The 25,448-nt window shown below is 36.7% G+C and overlaps 3 protein-coding genes and 1 pseudogene across 4 annotated transcripts; 2 read left to right on the top strand and 2 right to left on the bottom strand.

Annotated features, from left to right (window-relative positions):
• On the top strand, window positions 1-7,870 carry LOC143559817 (asparagine synthetase [glutamine-hydrolyzing] 2). Its single transcript, XM_077048278.1, has 13 exons — window positions 1-137; window positions 1,230-1,368; window positions 1,751-1,846; window positions 1,936-2,077; window positions 3,495-3,590; window positions 3,712-3,806; window positions 4,071-4,232; window positions 5,031-5,111; window positions 5,188-5,409; window positions 5,696-5,830; window positions 6,621-6,788; window positions 6,882-6,989; window positions 7,653-7,870. The coding sequence occupies exons 1-13, from the start codon at window positions 58-60 to the stop codon at window positions 7,803-7,805; spliced, it is 1,677 nt and encodes a 558-aa protein (XP_076904393.1). The 5' UTR covers window positions 1-57; the 3' UTR covers window positions 7,806-7,870.
• Window positions 7,871-8,982: 1,112 nt separating this feature from the next.
• Window positions 8,983-15,978, bottom strand: LOC143559821 (pentatricopeptide repeat-containing protein At2g37320-like; annotated as a pseudogene). Its single transcript, XR_013140001.1, has 3 exons — window positions 15,201-15,978; window positions 13,757-14,172; window positions 8,983-9,515 (listed from the first exon to the last, which is right to left on the bottom strand). The product of XR_013140001.1 is annotated as a pentatricopeptide repeat-containing protein At2g37320-like (transcript).
• Window positions 15,979-16,983: 1,005 nt separating this feature from the next.
• Window positions 16,984-21,486, bottom strand: LOC143559805 (uncharacterized). Its single transcript, XM_077048268.1, has 9 exons — window positions 20,992-21,486; window positions 19,908-20,114; window positions 19,583-19,825; window positions 18,960-19,026; window positions 18,684-18,863; window positions 18,496-18,587; window positions 18,081-18,269; window positions 17,866-18,002; window positions 16,984-17,203 (listed from the first exon to the last, which is right to left on the bottom strand). Exons 1-9 carry the CDS (start codon window positions 21,484-21,486, stop codon window positions 17,026-17,028), a joined length of 1,788 nt encoding a protein of 595 aa, XP_076904383.1. The 3' UTR covers window positions 16,984-17,025.
• A 1,370-nt stretch (window positions 21,487-22,856) lies between these two features.
• Window positions 22,857-25,005, top strand: LOC143559820 (pentatricopeptide repeat-containing protein At3g58590). Its single transcript, XM_077048281.1, has one exon. The coding sequence runs from the start codon at window positions 22,912-22,914 to the stop codon at window positions 25,003-25,005; it is 2,094 nt and encodes a 697-aa protein (XP_076904396.1). The 5' UTR covers window positions 22,857-22,911.
• Window positions 25,006-25,448: the final 443 nt, after the last annotated feature.

Below are 25,448 nucleotides of genomic sequence, written 5' to 3'. Positions count from 1 at the left end.
TCCGCTGTTGAATACCTAGATATATTATATTCTCAGCTCATTTTGATTTGAGCCGCCATGTGTGGAATACTCGCTGTATTCGGTTGCGTCGATTGCTCTCAGGCCAAACGAGCCAGAATCATCGAACTCTCCAGACGGTATTGCCATCTTAATTTTAATCGTTTTCTGTTTATTCAATCACCTATGCATGTCTCTTATTGATTAAATCCCTCTGTTAGATTATGTCTGTTTAGGCTTTCTTATTTTTGCACAGATTTAATTAGAATTCCTTAACAGGCGTTATGTTTCTTTGTGCGATTAGAATTTTGAATAATATAAATTCCGCTGCTTCTGTTTGACCTAAAACTGGATGAATGATATCAATGTAATTAAAAAAAAATGAAATGGAAGCTGAGGCTTTGCTGCATGTGGTGACAAAACCTTAGTTTGTGCAATTAAGTAGCTAGGATATAAGCGAGTCGAGCTTAAACGAGCTCGAGCCTAAAACTAAGCTCATTAATAAATGAGGCCAAGCTTGAGGTTCACTTATTGAGCTCGAGCTGCCTAGCGAGCCTATTATTATTCATGTAATTTTTATTTAATATGTGTTATTTTACATATAAGTTTATAATGAATATATATATATATATATAATTACTATAAATTTACATAATAAATAATTAAGAGCCGAAGCCAAACCGAGCTCAAGTTATAAAAACTACTCACCCAAGCTCAAGCTCTTGTAAGTTAAACGATCCGAGATTGAGCTCTGGCTCGACTCATTTACACTTCTACATTTAACCAATCTCTTTAACTAGTTAGCTTGTTGTTAGCATGTACAGAAGTTTTAATGTCTACATTTTGGGTATGAGATACTAGAAACCTACCAAAAATATAAGAAAGCATTATATATATAAATATCATGCGTCTTTGCGAGTGGACCCTACCGCCTTGGTGTGGCACGTGCTTTTTAAAACCCAGTTGGTTGGGCTTCCTTTTAAGAGTTAACTGCTAGAAATCAGTAGTCTGTTCCAACTATAATTGTTCCAAAATTTGAAGTGGAATTATTAACATGCGAGTCACATTAGGTAAGTTCTCAACTGTCGATATAGGAATGCATATTATCATCAGGGTTATTTTGTTTCAGGGGACCAGTTTACATCTCTATATATTGTAATCACCTATTGAATGGTTATCAGTTCAGTCTTTCATAATCTTACTGTCTGTCTGCTTGCTTTTTACTCTGTTAGGTTACGCCACCGAGGTCCCGACTGGAGTGGGCTCCACAGTGAGGAAGACTGTTATCTTGCTCATCAACGTTTAGCGATTGTAGATCCTGCTTCAGGGGATCAACCACTTTATAATGAGGACAAATCCATTATTGTGACAGTAAGTTGAATGAATAATATTCTTTTTATCAAAACTTGTAATTGTTGCATTTACTGTCTACCTTTTTCTGATTATTAGAGAAAATTCGACAAATGGGCCCTGTGGTTTGATCATATTTCAAGTTTGGTTCTCATATCTTAAAAAAAGCAAACTTAGTCCAAACGTTTGTGTGAGGGTTTCACGGAAAAGTGATGTCATGCGCCATCACTTATGTGTTAAAAACTAACTGATATTAACATTGGGGACTAATCATGTAGCCCTTCCACAAATATTTGGACTAAGTTTGCATTTTTTTAAAAACTAGGGACAGAATTTGCAATTTGCTCAAACCACAGGGATCGTCTTGTGCAATTTTCTATAACTCTTTAATTACAATTATTAGGTGAATGGGGAGATTTATAACCATAAAGCGTTGAGGGAGCAACTGAAGTCTCACACATTTAATACCGGAAGCGACTGTGAAGTGATTGCCCATCTTGTAAGTAGAAAGGGTAGATTTGTCAAAATTGATATTTTAGCAGAATTTAAGGATATACATAACATTTGAAATATTTATGTTTTTACTAGTATGAAGAATATGGAGAAGACTTTGTGCATATGTTGGATGGAATGTTCTCTTTTGTGCTTCTAGACAAACGTGATAAAAGTTACATAGCAGCAAGGGACGCGATTGGGATCACTCCACTTTACATTGGTTGGGGCCTCGATGGTACGTTTATCTACGGGTGAAACAAGCTGAGTCGAGCCCGACCTCAGGTGAGCTTGAGTTAGGCTTGGCTCATTTCGAGCTTTATGTCTAAAGCTCCAGCTCAGCTCGTTTATTCTTGTTAATTATTTTATTTGCATACTTAATATAATTCCTTTTATGTATTGATAAATTATAATTACAATCTTATATATATATATAACGCATTATATTATATGTATATATGTATGTATATTAAGTAATTTTATCATAATAATATTTTATAACAGCATTTATTATGTAATTATATATTGGGGATAATTTCATATATAGCTTTACAAACTTGCAAAATATCATATATATCCCTATAAAATAATCAAAATGCTATATATATATGTTCCATAAAAATAATTGATGATATAACCATATTTTCATTAATTTTCTTAAAACTTATTATTACCCCCTTTTAAATCGTCTTATTACTGCTTTATTTTCTTTCGTTTTTTCGTGTTTCATTTCTTACGAGCTTTTTTACTGCTTCTGCAATTGGCTCGATTTAATAATAACAGTTTTTTTACTTTGTCAAGTTTGTAAATATATATGAAATTCACTCTATTTATTATTCAAAACAAACATTATTATATTTATATGAAGAATAGGTTCGTTTAGGCTCGCGAGCCTAGTCAAGATCAGTATGTGAAACTCAGGCTAGTTTATTAAATGAGCTTGAATTTAAGCTCGAGCTGGTTTTTGATCTTTTTGCAAGCTGATTTTGAGTAGCTCACAAGCGGGTTGGCTCGTTTACACCCTATGTAGGGGTGTTGGCCATGTTTGAGGGTCCAACCCAACATGAACCCGAACATTGTGTCACACACATGAGCCCAAACACGACCCGTTTGGGAGTTTTTTTTCTTATGGTTTTCACTTTTCACATGTAAATACTTGACTTTACATTTTTACAACAAAATATACAAATTTGTATAAAAACAATTGCATTTTAGTTATAAAAAATCTTAAGTCAATTTCCTTTTTAATTTTATGATTTGGCATAAGATACGCAACCAACTTAATTTATTACATAAAACACATTTAAAGAAAAGATAAAACTAAATGCGTTAAACGTGTCAATTGTGAACAAGATGGGTTGACCCGAACACGACCCGTTTGGTTAATCGGGTTGAGGGTTCTACCTGAAACTGACTCAAACTCGTTTACACTTTACACCAAACCCAAACCTGCGAATTTCGTGTTAGGGACATATCATGCCAGAGGTTCACATCCCTACCCCTATGTATATCCATTTTTTTGAATTTAAAAATGATATTTTTGTTCATATTACGATGTTTTTCTGATTTAAAAATGATATTTTTTATGACTGAAACCATTATCAAAGGAACTATTATTTATGGGTTTGTTTTAAACTTATAACTTTCGACTACAGGTTCTGTGTGGTTTGCATCAGAAATGAAGGCTTTGAGTGATGATTGTGAACAGTTTATGTCATTTCTTCCTGGCCACATATATTCTAGCAAAAATGGTATCCTATTAATCTAAATTTATATATAGTACTATCACATAGTTGTTCCAAAATGTGACAAATAATTTCATTTTATCAATCAAAATAATCAAGTTTCTATATTGTAATATTCATGTCACAGGTGGGCTGAGACGGTGGTATAACCCCACATGGTATTCAGAACGCGTTCCTTCAACTCCATACGATCCCCTTGTTCTACGCAACGCCTTTGAGAAGGTTAATTGTAATTAAATATAAGTGTGAATATTCTTATTTTATATGATTTGAAAGTTATTGTAGAGGAATTGGTTTGACCATATTGCAAGTTTGGACCAAGCATAAGTTTCATTGTAATTAATATAAATGTTACTAACAAATGTTTGGGCCAAGCATAAGTCTGCAATTTTTTTAAAATTTGGGGACCAAAATTGCAATATGGCCGAACTACATGGATCATTGTGCAACTTTTGCTTAATTTAAGTCCATTTCATATATTTACAGGCTGTGGTTAAAAGACTAATGACGGATGTACCCTTCGGTGTACTTCTTTCTGGAGGCCTTGATTCGTCTCTTGTTGCTGCTGTTGCTTCACGCCATTTGATCGATTCGGAAGCTTATTGCCAGTGGGGATCACAGCTGCATACTTTCTGCGTCGGATTGAAGGTCAGCATTGTTTTATTCTGCATACATATGTTAGTTATTGTTTCGAAAGAGAGACAATTTAAATTTCAAAACTTGTAAGGGAACAACAAATACACCTAGAGCTCGACTAGGCTTGTTTAACTTATGAGGGCTTGAGCTTGGGTTGTTTTGAGCTTTATTTCTAAAGCTCGAGCTCGATTCATTTATTATTACTAACTATTTTATATACATTTTTAATTATTTTTTATATAGTTTTTCAAATATAACTTATACATATAACGTAATATATATTATTTAGTTATGTTTCTCATAATGCTATATATATTAATAATTATTATATAAGTGTGTATATAATATTTTAATAAAATGTATATAAATAATAAACTCGTCTAGGCTAAGGAGCTTCAAAAGTTTATTATAAATTTATAAATTTGAGCTTCAGGCTTGGCTCGTTATTAAATATTAATTAGTTTTTATACATCTTCATTTATTTTTTAATTAGAATATTTGTATATGAAAATATATACTATTTAGTTATTGTTATCATAATTTTATAGATACTAATTATTATATAAATATATATTTAATAAAACCATATAATAAGTTTGTGAGCCAGTTCGAGCTTGATAAGTGAAGCGCGGGCTTGGGCTTAGTGATTAAGTTTGTTTTAGGTTGGAGCTTTGGAGCTACTTTAAGTTCCACCCGTTTGAGTTTTTAGGGAGCTGATCTCTAGTAGCTCATCAGCGGTTTTGGCTTGTTTACACAATTACAGCCTTACTGGTAGCAAAACAGTTGTAATTAAATCGGTTTCTTTTTCAGGGATCTCCTGATTTAGTTGCTGCGAGAGAGGTTGCTGATTATCTTAAGACTCGACACCATGAGTTTTACTTTACTGTTCAGGTAAATCTTTTTTTAACTTAATATTAGATAAAACAAAATCTAAAATATACACATATGTTTGTATGATGTATATTAGGAAGGAATAGATGCAATTGAAGAGGTGATTTACCATATTGAAACGTATGATGTAACTACTATTAGAGCTAGCACACCGATGTTTCTAATGTCGCGCAAAATCAAGTCGTTGGGAGTCAAAATGGTTCTTTCGGGTGAAGGATCGGATGAAATATTTGGCGGTTATTTGTATTTTCACAAGGCTCCTAACAAGGAGGAGTTTCATGAAGAAACGTGTAGAAAGGTTTGACAATATTTTTAATTTTTTTTATTGTGATTCTTACTTTTACTTTGGTAAATGTCGGAACCAGAGCTGTTAAAAAAGCTCACGGCTCGCACAAAGTTCGCTCGAAGTCAGCTCGGTCTGTAAACGAGCCGAGCGTGAGCTCAACGTTTCAGCCTGTTAAGATAAATGACCCGAGTGTAAGCTCACTTTGGCTTCGCTCGACTCGTTTAGAGCCCTAGTTGGGAGTTGGGACTATCGTATTCGTAGGTTTTAATGATTGTGAATTGTTGTTTTGTTCATGTAGATCAAGGCTCTTCATTTGTATGATTGCTTGAGGGCAAATAAGTCCACGTCAGCATGGGGTCTTGAAGCGCGTGTGCCTTTTCTAGATAAGGAGTTCATTGATGTTGCAATGAGCATTGACCCAAAGTGGAAGATGGTAAAATATTAATTTAGGATGTGTCTATAAAATAGTTATTCACTTGTTTATTTAAACACACAAACGTATCCGGTAAAATCCCACTCATAGCAAAAGCTATCGGTAGGTTTTTGGGCTCAAATTGAACCAAAAACCGAAAATTTGGTTTTTAAAAACCGCTCGGTTTTGATTTGTGGGCTTCACAATATGTTTGGTTCGTTTTCGGTTTTACCATTTGGCATAAAAATTTTGGGCTCAAAAAACGGCCCAGCATAATGAAATGGAGTTTAAAACTTTGCATCTAATTTTTTTTGTTAGTTAATTATTAATTTATATTACAAATTTGGGCCTAAAATTTACGGGCTACGCCATTTATTAATTTTCTATAATTTATTCTGAATTGGTATTTTTGTGGTTCGGCTTTTGTTGATAGCTAAACCAAAATCGAACTGAAAACTTGTTTATCGAAAAAACATAAAAACCAAACTGAACAATCGGTTTCTGAAAAAATATAAAACCTAACTGTTGTTTTTTTTGGGTTCGATTTGGTTCCAATCGGCTCGGTTTTTTGGTTGATAGCTAACCCGAAAAATCAGTTCTTAAAAACATCAAACCAAACCAAACTGCCGGTTTGTATCAGCTTGGTTTGATTCCTATTGGTTCGATTCAGTAAGGCTTTTCGGTTTTGGTTGATAGAAAAACCGAACCAAACTGAAAAATCGGTTCTTAAAAAACATAAAACTAAACCAAACATAAACATTGTTTCGATGTATTTACAAGGATAATCATTTATTATAAATTTTTACAATAGATTCAACGCGATGTCGGGAGAATTGAAAAATGGGTATTGCGCAACGCGTTTGACGATGACGAGAAACCGTATCTTCCAAAGCATATATTATACAGGCAAAAGGAACAGTTTAGTGACGGAGTTGGATACAGTTGGATTGATGGGTTGAAAGATCATGCAAACAAACAGGTTGGTTATTCGTGTTGAAAATTTGTGCATGAAATTCAATATTATTGTTATAGTAAGACAAACAGACAGGCATATGATGAATGATGTTTTCAGGTTACTGATTCGATGTTAGCGAATGCAAATTTTGTTTATCCCGAAAACACCCCTGTGACCAAGGAAGCATACTACTATCGTACCATCTTTGAGAAGTTTTTCCCTAAGGTACCTTTATTTACTGTTATTTTTAGAGATTAAGTTATCAATTAATAACAAAGTTTTTAATATTGTTCAAATAAAGTCACTTTGTCGTTTTTCCTAACAATGAAACCACTCGAGTATCATTATTATTCCATCATTTGAGTGCCGCTCTTATTCCATTGTGAAAATTTTCGCAATTGTTTTTTGAGTAAATTACATAAGTTTTCCTTTAGTATACCTAAAATTGCGGGCTCTTTCCGGGTTCTTTCCTTAAACTAAGGTGAAAAGTTGTCACACCTACAGTCCTTTCCATTAACCGGCGTTAATTTTTCCCATTAGTTTATTTAAAATGACCATTTTACCCTTACATTTAAAGTAAAATGTATACTTTCCACAATTCTTTTCTTTCCTTTTCTTTTATTCTTATCAATTTTATTTATTTCATAAAATTTATTTTTAAATGATTTTATAATTTATTTATTTCTGTTTGTTTGACAAATTATTTACCTTTCTCATTTTTTATTTTTTCTACTTCAAAAAGTTAATAAAGCATTTTTATACAAAAAGTGCTAAAATTATTATAGGTGAGAAATATTCCCTTATTTTTATAATATAGTGGAGTTTTACATGATTTGTTTATATAGCTAGTGCCCTTGTACATGACATATAGTTTTTATGTTGATGCAGAATGCTGCAAGACTAACAGTTCCTGGGGGTCCAAGTGTGGCATGCAGCACAGCTAAAGCAGTAGAGTGGGATGCATCATGGTCCAAAAATCTTGACCCATCGGGCCGAGCGGCTCTTGGGGTTCATGAAGCCGCCTACAAAGACACCAAGTGAATCTGGTTAATGTTGGCGGACGCTACAGATTAGTCGTTTTTGGTTAATTAGTTTGGAATGGGAATAAGAACAAAGGAATGTAATAAAAGTATGAAATGATTGGAAAGTGATTCCAATCTTTCAAACCCCAAAACCTCCCTTTTTTTCTCTTTCGAAATGACGTTATTTATGATTTATAAATAAAGTAGGAAGTTTACAACAATCGTATTGATGTTTTTCATCCTCGCTTTACACTAATTTAGGTCGCCTAATTCTCAACTTTTGAGTCTTTGACCAAAGAGTTGAACACAAAGCTAGAAATGCCAAACTTGCTGTTATTTGTATGCATCAATATATTTGTAAAAGATCCATGCTTGAATCACTTAAATTATCGTTCATTGCGGGTGGCAACTTCTGACTTGGACCGAAACACGACATAAAACACAAAACAATCAACTTTGTGTTCAATGACAGGCATAGGTTGATTTGTTTAACCCATTAAACTAATCAACTCGGCTGTTTAACCCATTTTACAGCTTTCCAACTCGATTAACTACCCCTTTGACTCGGCCATTAATGTTTCTGACATTAATAATCGACCAACGAAGACATGATTGACACCCTAATTATTGCACTAATCGTATAATTTCAAAATCCGTTAAGGGCTTATGATTAGCACTTACAAAATAGAAACTAGTTGTGGAATGTGAATATTTAAGTAGATATGGTTACTTACATTCAAATTAGAAACTATTTTAAAATAGTAATTGGAAGAGTATTAAATAAAATTGGAACATTCAGATAATTAGGAAAGCACCCTTTAGGTGCAGACATTTTGAATTAAAAAAGAAAGTTTCACTACAGATTTACAAAATTAAGTTGGTCTTATGGAATATAGCTCAGTTTGTATCAACTCACATTAACATTAGCACATTGTTAGTAAGTTTATTTACAAGTACAACGAGCTAGTGCGGAGAAAACCTGCATTGTTTGTCACATTAACCTTATGAACCGTTTAACGTAGTTTTTCTAAGAGCAAGTCACATTGATTCATGTTAGCAGCCAGATGGATGTTGTGAATGTTGTTGCTTCTAACTACTCCTCAAGATGCACAAAAATGAGATTTGAACGCATTAGTTCTAATCTATTATAAAAATTGAGAATCGTTAGTATAGACAAAAATCGCACCGCTTCTAAGCTATGTAATGTATTGATAACCTAAGTAACATTCCTTATCCATGTGTTTCATTTGTGAGTAAAGTTGAACAATAACATGATGAATCTCATCAATTGCTAAATGAGACGCATCTCCTCCCACAAAATAATGCACTGTGTTATCGATCTCCATCCAACTAAATGCGGTTTGCTTCTTAACTTCATTTTCCTTCATCAAGTGTCTCACTCGACTCACTTTCCTCCACAAACCACCCGCAGCATAAATATTAGACAACATAACATAAGCCCCCGAGTTTTTAGGATCCAACCTCATAATTTCAGTTGCAGCTAATTCAGCCAACTCAATATTTAAACTAAACCGACACCCAGCTAGAATCGCGCCCCATATTCCCAAGTCGGGTTTAAATGGCATCTTTTTAATCATTTTATAAGCGGCTTCAACTTGACCCGATCGACCCAAAATGTCAATCAAACAAGCATAGTGTTCACACTTTGGTTCCACCTTGTAAGTATCTTTCATTGAGTCAAACCAATATAAACTCTCCTTTACCATACCTGCATTATGACAAAGTCAATGGTCAAAACCTGAGGTGGCAAGATGGTTGAACCGGTTATGTTGGAATAAATTTGGATAATGGGTCAAAAGAGTCGGGCCAAGCTGACCTGCAAACGATTTTGACTTTAATCCTCGACTTTGTAAGTATTTAATGCTCCATTATATGATTAAAGAAACTGTATTATTAGTGATATATAGTATTATTATATAAAGATTTGGTAGTCAATGTTGAATATTAGCCAAATATAGATTAGGCCCTTTGTACTCTATATATTCTGATATATTTGTGAATGAAAGGGCATCGAACATTATTCACCATATTAACATGGTATCAGAGCGTATTGGCCCCCCCTTTCCACAGCAGCCAGCTTATCATTGTTGGGCCCCTTCAGCGCCAGACCAAGTTTTCAACACAATGTCGATGACACCTTCTGATCAGAATTGGTACCTGGACAGTGGTGCCACCGCTCACATGTCAAACAACCCAGGCAATTTTTCCTCTTATGTCAATAAGGGTATTTTTCGGAACATAATTGTAGGTAATGGCGCTCAAATCCCAATCCACGGAACCGGTAACCAAACCCTACCTTCACCTTACCCACCCCTTCACCTTACCCACCCCTACATTTATACAATATTCTTCATGTCCCAAACCTTATTAAAAATTTACTTTCTGTTCGTCGGTTAACAACCGATAACAACATTTCAATTGAATTTGACCCATATGGTTTTGATGTGAAGGATTATGAGACCCGCACTCCTCTGCTTAGATGTAACAGCACTGGAGACCTCTACCCACTCACCTTCACCCCCCATTCCAAAGTTATCAGTCCTTCCACGTTTGCTGCTAACACTCAAGATCTCTGGCATCACCGTCTTGGACACCCGGGATCTCATATTTCGTCTTCTTTAAACAAAACCTTACCTTTTTCTTCTCTTAGTAAAAGCAATTCTTCAGTTTGCCAGTCTTGTGTTTTGGGGAAACATATTAAATTACCATTTGTTTCATCTACTTCTGTTACTTATTCACCTTTTGACATTGTTCACAGTGATATCTGGACCTCTCCCGTTCTAAGTTCAGGAGGTCACAAATATTATCTATTGTTTTGATGATTATACTAATTTCTTATGGACTTATCTACTTGCAAATAAGTCCCAAGTCTTCCCCACGTTTCTTAAGTTTAATCAATTCGTCAAAACTCAATTCAACACAACCATCAAGTCTTTTCAATGTGATAATGGTAAGGAATATGATAACAATTCCTTCAAACAATTTTGTGAAACCCACGGCATGATCCTTCGTTTCTCATGCCCATACACCTCTTCCCAAAATGGTAAGTCTGAACGAAAAATACGTTCTATTAATAACATTCTTCGAACTCTTCTAGCTCATCTTCCGTTCCGTTAAATTTTTGGCACCATGCCTTAGATTTAGCAACCTATTTACTCAATATCCTTCCAAGTCAAGTCCTCTCATTTGCCACTCCCACATACCGTCTATACAATCGTCACCCCTCATATTCTCATCTTCGTGTGTTTGGTTGTTTGTGCTATCCACTCATCCCATCCAGCACTATCCATAAACTTCAAAAATGTTCATCACCTTGTGTCTTTCTTGGTTACCCTAACACCCATCGTGGCTATAAATGCTATGATATGATCACTGGTCAAATTACTTTATCCCGACACGTAATATTTGACGAGACTATTTTCCCGTTTCATAATCGCACATTACTCCTCCCAAGTATGATGTTTTTACATCAGACCTTCACCCATCTATATGGTATTCCTCACATCCCTCCTCTACACAATCGTCCCTTCCCTCATCTCCCCCACCGCAAACCCCATCTCCAAATGCTAGCAGCTCCTCTCCTCAACCTGCTCCTACCACCACTACCCTACAACCACCAAATACACCATCCACCACATACCCTATCACTTACTCCAGACGCTCGAAACCTCCTGTCCCTACCCAACCTACTGCTCCGAAACCTCCTGTCCCTACCCAACCTACTACTCCGGAACCTCCTGTCCCTACCCAACCTACGGTTCCAGCCCCCCCTCTCAATCCCCCTCCATCCCGTACAATTACTACTCGTAGTATGTCGGGCATCTCCAAACTTAGACAACCGTTCTTTAATCTCCACACTTCTACCATTTCCCCTCTACCACGCAACCCCACAGCAGCCTTGGCTGACCCGGATTGGAAGAGTGCCATGCTCGATGAGTTTCGTGCCCTTATCGATAATAAGACATGGGATTTGGTACCACGAAATCCAAACATGAATATTGTGAGAAGTATGTGGATTTTTCGCCACAAGACACGCTCAGATGGCTCTTTAGAAAGGTATAAAGCCCGTTTAGTATGTGACGGGAGATCTCAACAGGTCGGGGTGGATTGTGGAGAAACATTTAGTCCTGTGGTGAAACCGGCCACCATCCGGACTGTTCTAAGCATTGCAGTTTCAAAATCATGGCCTATTCATCAGTTGGATGTAAAGAATGCGTTCTTCATGGGAAACTTAACAAAACCGTGTACATGCATCAACCCATGGGATTCCGGGATGCACGTTATCCTGATCATGTGTGCTTATTGAAGAAATCCCTTTACGGCCTAAAGCAAGCGCCAAGGGCGTGGTATCAACGCTTTGCCAAGTATGCTTATTGTATGGGATTTCAGCAAAGTCGTTGTGACAACTCTCTTTTTGTCTATCACCATGGTTGTGACACGGCTTATATTTTGCTATACGTGGATGACATTCTGCTCGTTACTTCTTCAGATGTACTTCACCAACGGTTTATGAACCTTTTGGCAAACGAATTTGCCATGAAAGATCTAGGCCCAATCAGTTACTTTCTCGGGGTGGCGGTTACTAAACATCCTAACCAGTCTTTATTTTTAAACCAGCAAAAGTACGCTACTGAGATTCTCCATCGTGCGGGTATGACCACTTGTAAACCCGCAGTCACCCAGGTCGACACAAATCAGAAAATGAGCTCCACAGATGGCACTCCACTTGAAACTCCAACTAATATCGCCAACTGTGTGGAGCACTACAATATCTCACTTTCACCAGACCTGATATTAGTTATGCGGTTCAACAAGTCTGCATGCATATGCACGCTCCACGATCGACACACATGAATGCCCTTAGACGCAATTTGCCAAGGGACTTTAAATTATGGGCTAACCATTAATCGGTCAGATACTTTTTCCCTCGTTTCCTACACTGATGCTGATTGGGCAGGCTGCCCGGATACTCGGAGGTCGACCTCGGGTTATTGCGTTTACATGGGAGACAATCTTCTTTCATGGTCCTCCAAAAGGCAGCCTACACTTTCAAGATCTAGTGCTGAAGCGGAATACAGAGGTGTCGCAAATGTTGTCTCTGAAACGTGTTGGGTGCGAAATTTACTAGGTGAACTTCATCATCTTCCATCAAAAGCAACACTTGTTTATTGCGACAATGTGAGTGCGGTCTATTTATCCACAAATCCGGTGCAACATCAACGAACGAAGCACATCGAAATCGGCATACATTTCGTTCGCGAAAAGGAAGCTTGTGGCCAAGTCCGGGTCCTCCACGTTCCCTCTCGTTTTCAGATCGCTGACATTTTCACAAAGGGTCTTCCACGAGTTCTTTTTGAAGACTTCAGATCCAGTCTCAACATTCGGCCTCCTCCCGTTTCGACTGCGGGGTTGTATTAGTGATATATAGTATTATTATATAAAGATTTGGTAGTCAATGTTGAATATTAGCCAAATATAGATTAGGCCCTTTGTACTCTATATATTCTGATATATTTGTGAATGAAAGGGCATCGAACATTATTCACCATATTAACATGTACTATTGTAATGAACACAGAAAGTTTTATGCATTGTTGATGCACATTGGATGAAATTGGCTATTCATTTTAGATGTTTTTATTCTTTAAATTTACCCATTTTACCTATTTAGTCCTGTAAACTGTACGTACAGTGAACACTTTGGTGGAAGGTTTGTTTATGTTCGTTTATTTATTTAATAAACAAACAAACATGAACAAATTTCTTTTCACTTAGTTAAGCGAATGAACACGAACACATGTGTTCTCGTTAATTTATGTCCGTTTTTGTATGCAACCCTAGACCTATTAGAAACACATACCCTTTCTCAACCAACTTATGCAATCCATTTAACTATACTATAAAGGTTATTCACATCCTATCACAATCATACAACAAATTTAACTGTACCTGCATGACTGCAAGCTGACAACAGGCTAAGAAACGTTATCCCATCCGGTTCATTTCCACTTAACTCCATTTTCTTAAAAAACCAGACAGCTTTCTCATACAATCCATGTTGTGAAAAAGCAGCAATGATTGTGTTCCAAGAAACAACATCTGGATCACATATATGTTCAAAAGCCGACTCGAAGTCCATTAAACACCCACATTTGCTGTACATAGTGATCAAAGCATTGCCTACTGAAACATATGTGCCAAGATGATATTTGAATGCAAGTGCATGAGTTTGTTTGCCTTCGGTAAGTGAAGCAAGACCTGAACATGCAGCAAGACGAGTGTGTATCGATCTGGTTTTAACCGACTCCTTATCATGTCTAGAAGTAGTCCTAGTGCCTCCTCACCTCTTCCATTTTGAGCATAACCTGAATGAAGAATATGTGTTATATGACAAACAAACGTAGTCAGTCACAGAAATAACTAATACGTAACCCAAATAACCAAATCCAACCCAAAACCAATGGTTTGATTATATGTTTCTCCAATAACAAACTTTGCAGTTTGGTTTCGGTTTCGCTATTGCATTTACTGAAAACCGAGCTGAACCGTAAAACCCAAACTGAACCATAAAACCGAACTGACATTTATAACCAAATCCATATAAACTGAAAAAAAGGACTTTCATTTTTATTAAATTCATGAATTTAAAATTTTTATTTTTGAATGTTACGTAAATTATAAAAAATTAATGAACGATAGTAGCCCAAAATTTTTAGGACCAAATGTGTTATAATCAATTAACCATTAGCTACTAAAAAATTTAGGCACAAAGCTCCAGGCCCAAAATATTATTTTGTTTTGAGTTTTTGTCAAAAATTTTAGAACCAAATGTGTAATAATTAATTAATCATTAATTAGCAACAAAAATTAGGCCCCAATTCATTATTTTGGTATTTTTGTCGGTCCAAAAATTTTAGGACCAAATGTATAGTAGTTTTTTAATCATTAATTAACAAAATATTTAGACCCAAAGTATCAGGCCCAAATTCATTGCTTTGGGTCAGTTTTTGTCTACTTAAAAATTTCAGGCCCAATTGGCAAAACACAAAACCGAACCAAACCCATTATGAAAACCGATTTTTTTTGGTTTTGCGCTCAAAACCGACCCTAATTGGTCCATGAACACCCCCTACTAAAACACCAACTCCAAAAAACATCTTTTTTACGTGTAGAGTATAGTAATCCAAATAACTAGGGGTGGACCTGCTTGTAATGTAGGGGGGGGGGTCGCCCCCCTTAAAAAAATTAGTGTTATTTATACACAAAAATCCCGATCGTCCCTCCTCCAATCGCACCCTATGAAAATAAATTATGGTCCCACCAGTATAGACAACATATTTATAAAGGACAGTGCCAAACATAAACATAAAGTGGTGAGTAAACTATATCACACCTGCTATCATAGCATTATACGAAACATCATCTTTGTACTGAATCTGCTCAAACAACACCCTCGCCTCATCCACATTCCCCTCCTTATAACAACCCGTAATCATCGCAGTAATCGCAACCACATTCTTGCGCGGCATCCGCCCAAACAGCTCCCTCGCCTCACCAAACCGATCACTCTCCACATACGCACTAATCATCACCGTCCACGAAACCTCATTCTGCCTTGGCATAGTCTCAAACAACTCCCTACCCTTGTCAACATCCCCCATTCGCACATACCCATCGATCATCGCGGTATACGATATCACATTTCTCCTCGGCATTTCATCGAACACCTTCACCGCATCCTCAAACATCCCGAATTTAACAAACCCAGCAAGCATAACATTCCAAGATGATATATTTCTATCAGGCATTGAATCGAATAACGTTTTTGATTCATGAATTAACCCGTTTTCGACAAAACCGGCGATCATGGAGTTATATGAGACCACGTTTTTAATAGGCATGGAGTCGAATAGGCGTTTGGATTGGTGAATGTTACCGTGCTTCCAGTAGGCGGTGAGTAGTGAGTTCCATGAGACGGTGTCTCGTTGAGGCATTTGGTCGAACAGTTGGCGTGCATGGTGGAGTTTGCCTTGGCGAGAGAGAGTGGCGATTTTGAGATTGGAAGTGTAGATGTCTCGGAATGAAGTGAAGTCTGGAGTTAGATCGTGTGTGGACAAATGGCGAGTGATGGTTGTTTGAATAATTGCCCGCGAAAGGCGGGAGAGAAGCATATTTCAATGGACTCTTTTTCTCCTAAACCATGCGATAGTACAACTCCCATACCATCATACGAGTTTTTTTTTTAACAATTGCCAAACTTTTTTTTTTTTAACAATTGCCAAACTTCGTATACAAGCATGAATTTTGGGTATAACTTTTTTAAGAAATTATTACTTTGAAGATGTGTGTGTTATTATAACTTTGAAGATGTGTATGTTTATCACCCATTTAATATTCAGAACTTTGGGTATAACTTTTTAGAAAAATTATAATTTTGAAAAAAGACCTAAACTTTTATATATTAAAACCGGTAGAATATTATATCAAATCCGGCATATTGTGTAGTCTCATTAAGTAAAACGAGGATAAGCATGTACGAAATATTATATTATATTTCCTTTAACAATCATATCCGTATACTATCACAACTCTAAACACATCTGGCTTAATCAATTCTTTTTTTTTTTGTTTCCATACGGTCGTGTGAGAGTCATACTTCGTACTTCAGTGTACTTATGTGTACTTTTGTCATGTGGGGTTCCATACGATTATATAACTTCTATACGATCGTATATAGAGTGTGTGAGTTTTGAAAGATAGTGTAAGAATAAAAATAAAGAGGAAAAACGAGTTGCAGGTGATTTTTCAGAAGAGATTTGATAAGACACCCAAATGGCATATCTAGTTTGACTAAAAAAAACACAGCAAAATCAAAGTCAAACATTAAGAAGCTATTATTCCAACATATAAAAAGTATCTAAAAAACATGAACAAATCAAAAGAAAGAAAATAAAATCATCCATCCAACCAACATGTCATATCTTCTTTATGGGGTCCAATAACAACAAATTAATAGTCACCCTACCTGCCAACGTACCTCCATTTTACAAAACAAAAGGCTATAAAATACAAACTCAAATGATAATAATACCAGTAAGTCTCTTGTGTATTTATCACCAAACCTTTACACCACAACTATATGCAGCAAGCATCCATCATTTTCCAATCACCCCTCACTCAAAATGAATTTACATATTTGCCCCTAACCTTTATTATGTCTATAACTGAAAACAATCCGAAACTTTTAGGCGCTCTGCAAGTTTCATCACCGCTGATTGGACAACTTCTGCACCTGCCGACACAGATTCCGGAAGCTGCGGTAGGCATACGGGCACGTAGTCGTCATTCTCTTCCTCGTGCCCGAAAAATGTGAGCAAAGACCGACATAATATGAATCTAGAAAACAACGTTAAAAGTAAGGATGTGTAACGAGTCAACAAGGGAACATGCCATTTTCTGAAGGGGTGTGCATGAGTCTAAAACTAAAACTGAAAATTCGACTTTTTAGTTTTTGAAAACCATTCGTTTTAATTTTATGGTTTTGGTTCGGTTCGGTTCGGTTTTTTCGGTTTCGCCATCTGGGCTTAAAATTTTTTAACAGAAACGCCCAAAATTGTTATTAAATACATAATTAATTGTTATTATGCATTCGGGTAAAACTATTTATTAAATTCTTATAAATAATTTAAAACTCAAAATAAAAACCATAAACTCGGTTCAGTTCGATTTTTTTATTTTTGTTACATGCAAAACTGAAACCAAACCGAATACTCGGTTTTTACAAAAACACAAAACAAACGGTTTTTGTTTGGGTTCAATTATTTCGGTTTGGTTTTTACAAAAAACATAAAAGCAAACAGTCGGTTTTTGTTACATGCAAAACCTAAACCGAACCGAGTGTTTGGTTTTTACAAAAACATAAAATCAAACCGTCGGTTTTTATTCAGGGTAGATTATTTTCAGTTTTTGGGTTTTATGCACACTCCTAAATTATTCAACTCACTTATCATGAAACGTCAACTGGTTTAATATATTATGTGGAAGACAAGACTACTTACCTTAGAACTATCCGTCTCAACAAAGGTTCAGAGAGAACTTGGGCCCACACTAGATCTAGGCTGGTTGAAGTACAAAGTACTACTTCCCACTCTGCAAACGCAGCCGAAACAATGCTCTCAGCATCTTCCATAACATCCTTAAAACATCAAACATATATGAGAAACCATGTGTACAGAATACTACTTCATTAATAGATGTCGTTTAATAAATGTACCACTTCGTTTTCAGAAAATGTGAGACCAAACATTTGCCAGCACGCACGTAATGGAGCGGTTAAAAACAAGGTGAATTGACTTCCGTTTTGTGTCATATTATTATCGCCACTGGTTTGAGTTTTGAATGTTGGTTTTAGAGGTGAAAGAAGCAGGGCTGCTGGTTCACCTCTTTCTGCACCGTGTAGAATCTGCAACGTGTATAAAAAGAAAGCGCATAAGCAGCTATAAAGAAAGATGTTCATTCTCTATATATCAAGTGATATATAAAACTCATCACTATTGAAAATAAAGAAAGATGTTCATTCTCTATATATCAAGAAACTCAAATATATTGTTTTCTTTTATACACTAAAAAAGTATTTATAACCCGTTTGCAAATGGATAACAAAAAAGTACAAGTTTAGACAAACCTGCCTTGAATGAATGGCTATTGTCGCTATCAATAATGAAAAAAGCAGGTCTTCTGGTAAATGGGATTAGATCACCAGGAAAAAGGTTGTTAGACCCTGTAACAGTCAACATTAGTCAAAGCGAGTCAAATCTTTCATCATATTTAGTCAACCGTGCCAAAAAAATAAAGTTTCACAGTTCACACTTCCTACCTCCACTTCTGGTGGGCCCTAACCACACACAACTTTCAACAGGATGGCTGGAACCTCCCTTTCCATTGATATTATTTTCAGGCACAAATTTACTCCGTTCATAGACCGTGTTTAGTTTCGTAGATGTTCTCACACTTCCAGATACGTGCTTATGTGGGGCACTAGTTTGACCAGAATCCCCTGCAGAGGACACATAATAATATGCGGCTTAATATTAATAACAATCACAAATTCACAAATTGATTTCATGGTGGATAATTGGACCTAAAAAGTAACCTGATGCTGCTATATATATAAGCATAACATTATCTGGAGGAAGCTCATCGCAAATTGCAGCCAATACCTGTAGATTCCCACAAAATAAAGGATTAACTTGAATGGTTTAGGTCAAAACAGGTTCGGGTATGAACGGCTTTGGGTCAATATGGGTTCTGAGCATAAAAAGTACAGGTCAAAACGTGTCAATTTAAGGGGAAAAAACATCAATTGGTTTGTGCCAAAATGGGTTCGGGTTTGAATGGTTTTTTGGGTCAATATTGGTTCTGAGCAAAATGAGTTCGGGTCAAAACAGGTCAAATTTTTTTTTAAATTAAAAACAGCATCAATTTGGTTCGTATCAAAAAGAGTTCTGCCAAAATGGAGTAGGGTTGAAACGAGTTTGCGATGGTGTCGCGGTACAATAAGTAGGCGGTAGAGACAAACAACAATCCTAACCCATTTGGATCCTTTTTAAGTTAACAAGTTTTATAGCACTTACCCATTGACTAATTTAAGCAAACCCAGTTTGACTCATTGACTGATTTGAGAAGACCCAAATCAACCTATTCTTTAAAAACAGGTCATGATTGCCACCAATAATATATAACCACAACACTAAAAGTTTAAATATTTCAACTCACAGCTAGTAAATGCGTTGCAGATGGACGATAAAGAACAGCCTTCTTGGGATTTGGAGGCAAAGACGGGTCGGTCATATCCGCCACTAAATTTATATCAAGTAACCCTGAAGTAGCAGACTGATCATTTGAAGTACCATTATCATGAGCTTCCGCAAGTTGCTTCTGATAAAAAGATCCACTTGGTTCCCATTCCAAACACTGCAACATTCTGAATGTATCTATTGTAAGTTCTGCAAACTTAACCTGCAATGATAATATTCCAAGGTTAAAGAGTTTAACGGAGGGGTAAAATGTAAATAACCAAGCAGTTATGTAACAAGTTTACCTCGTTTCGGTGATAGCTCATTAACAAAGCATCTCCCAACTTTAGAACCTTTTTAGCATGGAAACGTGCCACATATGGAAGTGAATTTGGGTGTGAATCGAACATTGCACAGTAACGTAACGGTCTAGTGTTCGAAAATGGTGAATCAACTTTCATAAACCGCATCATTTCTTGCATCACCACTTTCCATTCCTTGAATGTGGTGTCCTGTAAACAGAATGGTTTTCAAAACTGTAAACATGGCTCATAAATTCATAACTTTTTGTGTTCATAAATAATGTATGATACGGGTCCATACAATGCATCAGCTGCATACCCAATTACACTACCATAAAATCTTTAACAGAAATCTTGTATAATTTGATTGTTTGAAAGAGTCAAGCAGTAGGATAACCACATGATTATGCCTATCTTTAAAAATTAGCTATAACTAAACTAGGGAGTCATGTTCTTCCAACTAAAAATGCCATTTTAGTACTCACAAAGTGCTTCGGTTTCACAATTACAACTTCAATTTTGAATCAGAACATATATAAAATAGCATGAATCTAACTTACTGATATCATAATTCCAGCATTAACAAAAAGTTCATCTAACTAAAATAGCATGTTAATACTCACAAAATGCTTCAGTTTCACATTCTCAACATGATCTTGAATGAGAACAAACAAAAATAAAATGATTCTAACTTACTGATACCATCATTCCAGAATTAACTAAAAGTTCTTCCAACTAAAATAGCATGTTAATCCTCACAATAGTTCAGTCATTTTGGATCAGAACAGATAAAAAACAGCATGATTCTAACTAAAAATTCTTCCAACAAACTAATAAACCTCCGGTCTACAAAAGCCTTCATAAAAACTCAGTTTCATAATAAAGAGTTAAATCCATCAAACAACTACCTCTAAAATTTCCTACAATTAGTCCTACAAAACAACCAAAATAATAATATCCACTCCACTAGTACAAAACCTAAGCCCTAAAACCAAACATTCAAATTAATTAAATTAACCTAAAATCTCCAACAACCAAAATAGCTAGGGTTTCAGTTTCTTCTGTACACATAATCAATGAATCATACCGGAAACTTAGCTTTACTATCATCAAGCATCCCTCGAAACCGGTCCAGCAACAAGTTCACCATCTCCCAGCGGTTCAAAATCAAGGCCACGAGCAAAAACCTGGCATAAAACCTCAACTCCTTAAACCTAAGCCCTCTGTCCTTCACTGCTTTGAAACTAGATCCTTCAAAATAACCTCTATTCAATATCGCCTCATAGAAGATATACGATTCCAGCAAAAACCTGGCCTCACTGGTCCTCATGTACTGCGTGAAGTAGAGCTGGCCAATTCGCGAGGCGATCTCGCCGATTTCCCAGCGCTGCAGGCCGGATTCGACGAGCTTGGAGCGGTTGCGCTGCTGGAAGTCCCATAGCTTGGTGTAGGCTTTGAAGACATTGGGGAAGTAGTGGTTGGGAGTGCGGGTGTAGGGTGGGGTGTCCCGGACCTTGGCGAACTTACGCTCGGCGGACTCCCCTAGGGCTCGGAACTTTTTGGGGACGTCGGGGTCTGCCATTATTATTAGTGCTTGCTTAACAATAATATTATTATTAGCTGAGGCAGGCGCCACCGGTGCTGGTGAGGGTGTTAGTTGGGGGTGGACTTTTTCCGTCTTTATGACAGCTACGACCTCTGCCGATTTTGTTATTCTATTCCATTTTTTTTAGCATTGTAATAATTAATTATTAAACATCTAATCATTACAAATTTACTTGACTAGGACGAGCCCAATGCTCAATAGGGCTGTAAGCCTGTAATGAGTCGAGTTAATCTTGAAAAAGAAAACCTTATAAAAGAAACAAGACTGATCTCAAGTAGATTTTTTATTAATGTATTTCATATTGTTAACATAATCATTAGTATGGAAAAGTATAAAAAAACATGAACCAGTATTTACATAACACATGGTATAAAAATAGTTTGTAAACTAGTTTGCTTTGATGAATTGTAAGAATTAATTATAAATTTTTTTTTTTTAATGTCATGTGCCAACCCAACTCACCCGTCACTATTGGGTTGTCAATTAGAATTATCTAATATGATATTTATCATGAGAAAGTGATTGATAAAGATACCATGACAAAAAGAGAATGGATCACAACATCTCAATTAATCTCAAAAATATCGTTTAGCAATGGTTGGGCTTTTCATTACTCACGCTAACGTTTGGCACGGAACGGATATTTGTAATCTCTATTTGAAAAATGTTTATTGGCTTAATGACTTTTTTAAGAAGCCAATAAGCTAAAAAGGTGTTTGGCAAATGTAAAAGCCCATTTAGTTTTGGCTTTTTTATTAGCTTGAAAAAAACATTTTTCCAAAAGCCCCAATTTAAGGCTTTTCAAAAATGTTTTTGGCTTTTTTATTTGATTTTTACTAACTTATCCACCCTTTACCCTTTTGGTCATTTTGTGTTAATAAGCTATACCAAACATTTTTTAAAAAGTGCTTATGGTTTTTCCAACCACATAAGCTAATCCAAACACTTTTTTGAAAACTCCTTTTCAAAAAGCCAGAAGCCAATAAACACTTTTGACAAAAAGCACTTTTAGAGTTAAATAAATAATCCGAAACACCCTCTTAATTGATGTTAAGTTCCGTTTTTTTACCCAACCTGGTGCCTCACATGGGGTAAAAATGAACACATGGGATTTAACCATCATAAACAACCACCACCAACAGCCGCCGCCTTCCTCTCCCTCGGTGTTTCCAGCCTCAAACCGTCACCATTCACCACCCACTAATTCTCTCTAGGCGTACATCAAACACCACTCACCGCCGGCAAACCCGATCCAAGGCACCTTTACGGTTCGTTATTAGACCCGAAACCGGTCCAAGGCACCACACTGAACTGCTGGCTTCACCTCTAGTTACCCTCCTTCGTAAATCCTTACGAGTCAACTCACTCAACCCCAAACCCACCCATGGACTCATCGCCACCATGGGATCAGCCTTACCCCAACCTCAATTCTTCCACAACAACCTCATCACTCTCTACACATCCCTCGGCCACATATCCATTGCACGCCAACTGTTCGACCAAATGCCTCACAAGAATACCATCTCATACAACACCATTATCAACACCTACACTCAACTTAACAATGCACAACAAGCCTGGTGCTTGTTCTTAGACATGAGACAATTCGGGTTCGTTCCCACCCAGTTCACTTACGCCACTCTTTTCGCGTGTAATTCGTTAAGCATTCATCAAGGACTTTATTTGCAAGCAGTGGCGGTTAAGTCCGGCTTCCTGTTTACTGATTGTTTTGTGGCTACCGCTTTGTTGGGCTTTTTGGGTAGGAACGGGTGCGTTAATGATGCGTATAAGGTGTTTGATGAAATGCGATACAGGAATCTAGTGACGTATAATGCGATGATATCGTTGCTTGGACACGAAGGATATCTAAACGAATGTATGTCGATGTTTCATGAGCTTTTGTGGAATTGGATGTCGTTATCTGAATCTTCGTTTGTGGGTGTTTTATCGGGATTTCGATATGAGGATGATCTCGATTCGGGTGAACAGTTACACGGGCTGGCTATTAAGTTTGGATTGTTAACTAAAGTTTCGGTTGGTAATGCTTTTGTTAGCATGTATGGGAAGTGTGCGGGTACATGTTTAACGGTGAAAATGTTTAATTTGGTACCTAAACGAGATTTGGTGACGTGGAATACGGTTATAACCGCGTTGGCTAATGGGGAGGAACCAATGAAAGCGATCGAGTTTTTTCGCAAGATGTATATTGACGGTTTTGCCCCTAACAAGACCACATTTTTGAGTGTTATTGTTTCATGTACTAGGCTAATTAATCTGAGTTATGGAGAGTTTATTCATGCTAAGATAATCAAGAACCGATATGAAAACGATGGGTTTGTAGGCAGTGCATTGGTTAATTTCTATGCTAAATGCAATCGGTTAGTTAACGCGCACCGTTGCTTTGATGAGATTGTTGACAAGAATTTAGTTTCTTGGAATGCTTTGCTTCATGGATATTCCAACAAAAGTTGTTTAACTTCTGTTATGCTGATGCGGGAAATGATACGCTCGGGTACATTTCCAAACGAGTTTTCGTTCTCTAGTGTTGTAAAGTCGGTTTTACCTTTGGAGGTAACGCAGCTTCATTCTTTGGTTGTGAAAACGGGTTACCTTTTAAACGAGTATGTGACTGGTGCACTTATGACCGCGTATGCCAAAAATGGTTTAAGTTTAGACGCGTTAAGTCTTTTTGATGATAATAAACTACCATATTCTGTTGTTTACAACAATATCGTTGCGGGGATGTATAATCGAAATGGCATGTACCATAAAGCTCAGGAACTGTTCTGCGAGGTAGAAGATCCCGATATTGTGTCATGGAACGTCTTGATTGCTTCGTGTGCTAGAAATGGGGATTACAACGAAGCTTTTGAGCTTTTTAACCATATGCAAGTGGACCGTATCACGCCCGATAGTTACACATATGTTAGTGTTATAAGCATTTGCACCAGCCTATGTAACCTTGTTTTGGGGAGTTTGCTTCATTCCCTCATGATAAAATCTAATTTCAACCGGTTTGACATAATGGCTTGCAATGTAATGATAGATATGTATGGAAAATGCGGGAGCTTGTGGAGCGCGGTTAAGGTGTTCGATGAAATGCCTGAGAGAAATGTGATATCATGGACGTCTTTGGTTTCGGCTCTTGGGTTACATGGATATGGAAAAGAGGCGGTTGCACGTTTTAAACAAATGGAGATGGTTGGTTTTAAACCAGACAAAGTTGCATTTATAGCGGTTCTTTCTGCGTGTCGACATGCTGGATTAGTGAAAGATGGGACGGAAATGTTTAAGAAAATGAAAGACGAATACGCGGTTGAGCCAGAGATGGAACATTACCTTCTTGTTGTGGACTTGATGGCCAGATATGGTAATCTTAAGGAAGCTGAAAAGTTTATTTTGGGGATGCCTTTTGCACCAAATGCTAGCATATGGCGTAGCTTCCTTGATGGTTGTAATAGACAAAGAACCATAGAGTCTTTTAGTTATGGCTAACCATATTTAATTAAGGAATACTGGTTTTAAATAATCTTAACTATGTCCTATTAGCAAATAGCAGTCATAACTTTAAATTTGGCTGGTGACGGTCCTAACTAAAGGGGTGTTTGCTTGTAACGGACCACGACTAATGGATGTTAACTCCGTTAGTGATTTGCTAACGTGGACCTTCTTCGGTCGCATCACCCTGGAAACCTGCAACTCGCCTCTATTCTCCCTAATATCGTTACACCTTCTCTCTCTCATTCAAAACCTAATTGACGTGCCGCCGTCGTTGTCTTCGGTAAAGTCCACCATTGTCAATCGTGCACCATTTGAGTAACTGACACATCATTCGACTCGTTTTGATCTCCTTAACAAAAGCCTATGTTTATTTTGTAAATCGTGTAATATTTGATTTCGAATTTTTGAAAATAAGATCGGCTTTGGTATCTTGGGAT

The sequence above is a fragment of the Bidens hawaiensis genome, unplaced genomic scaffold, assembly GCF_021521415.1.
Source record: "Bidens hawaiensis isolate Kalapana, Puna unplaced genomic scaffold, B.hawaiensis_p1.1 tig00020044_1, whole genome shotgun sequence".
In the NCBI taxonomy this organism is placed as follows: Eukaryota; Viridiplantae; Streptophyta; class Magnoliopsida; order Asterales; family Asteraceae; genus Bidens; species Bidens hawaiensis.
This window is presented reverse-complemented; position numbering and strand designations above follow the sequence as displayed.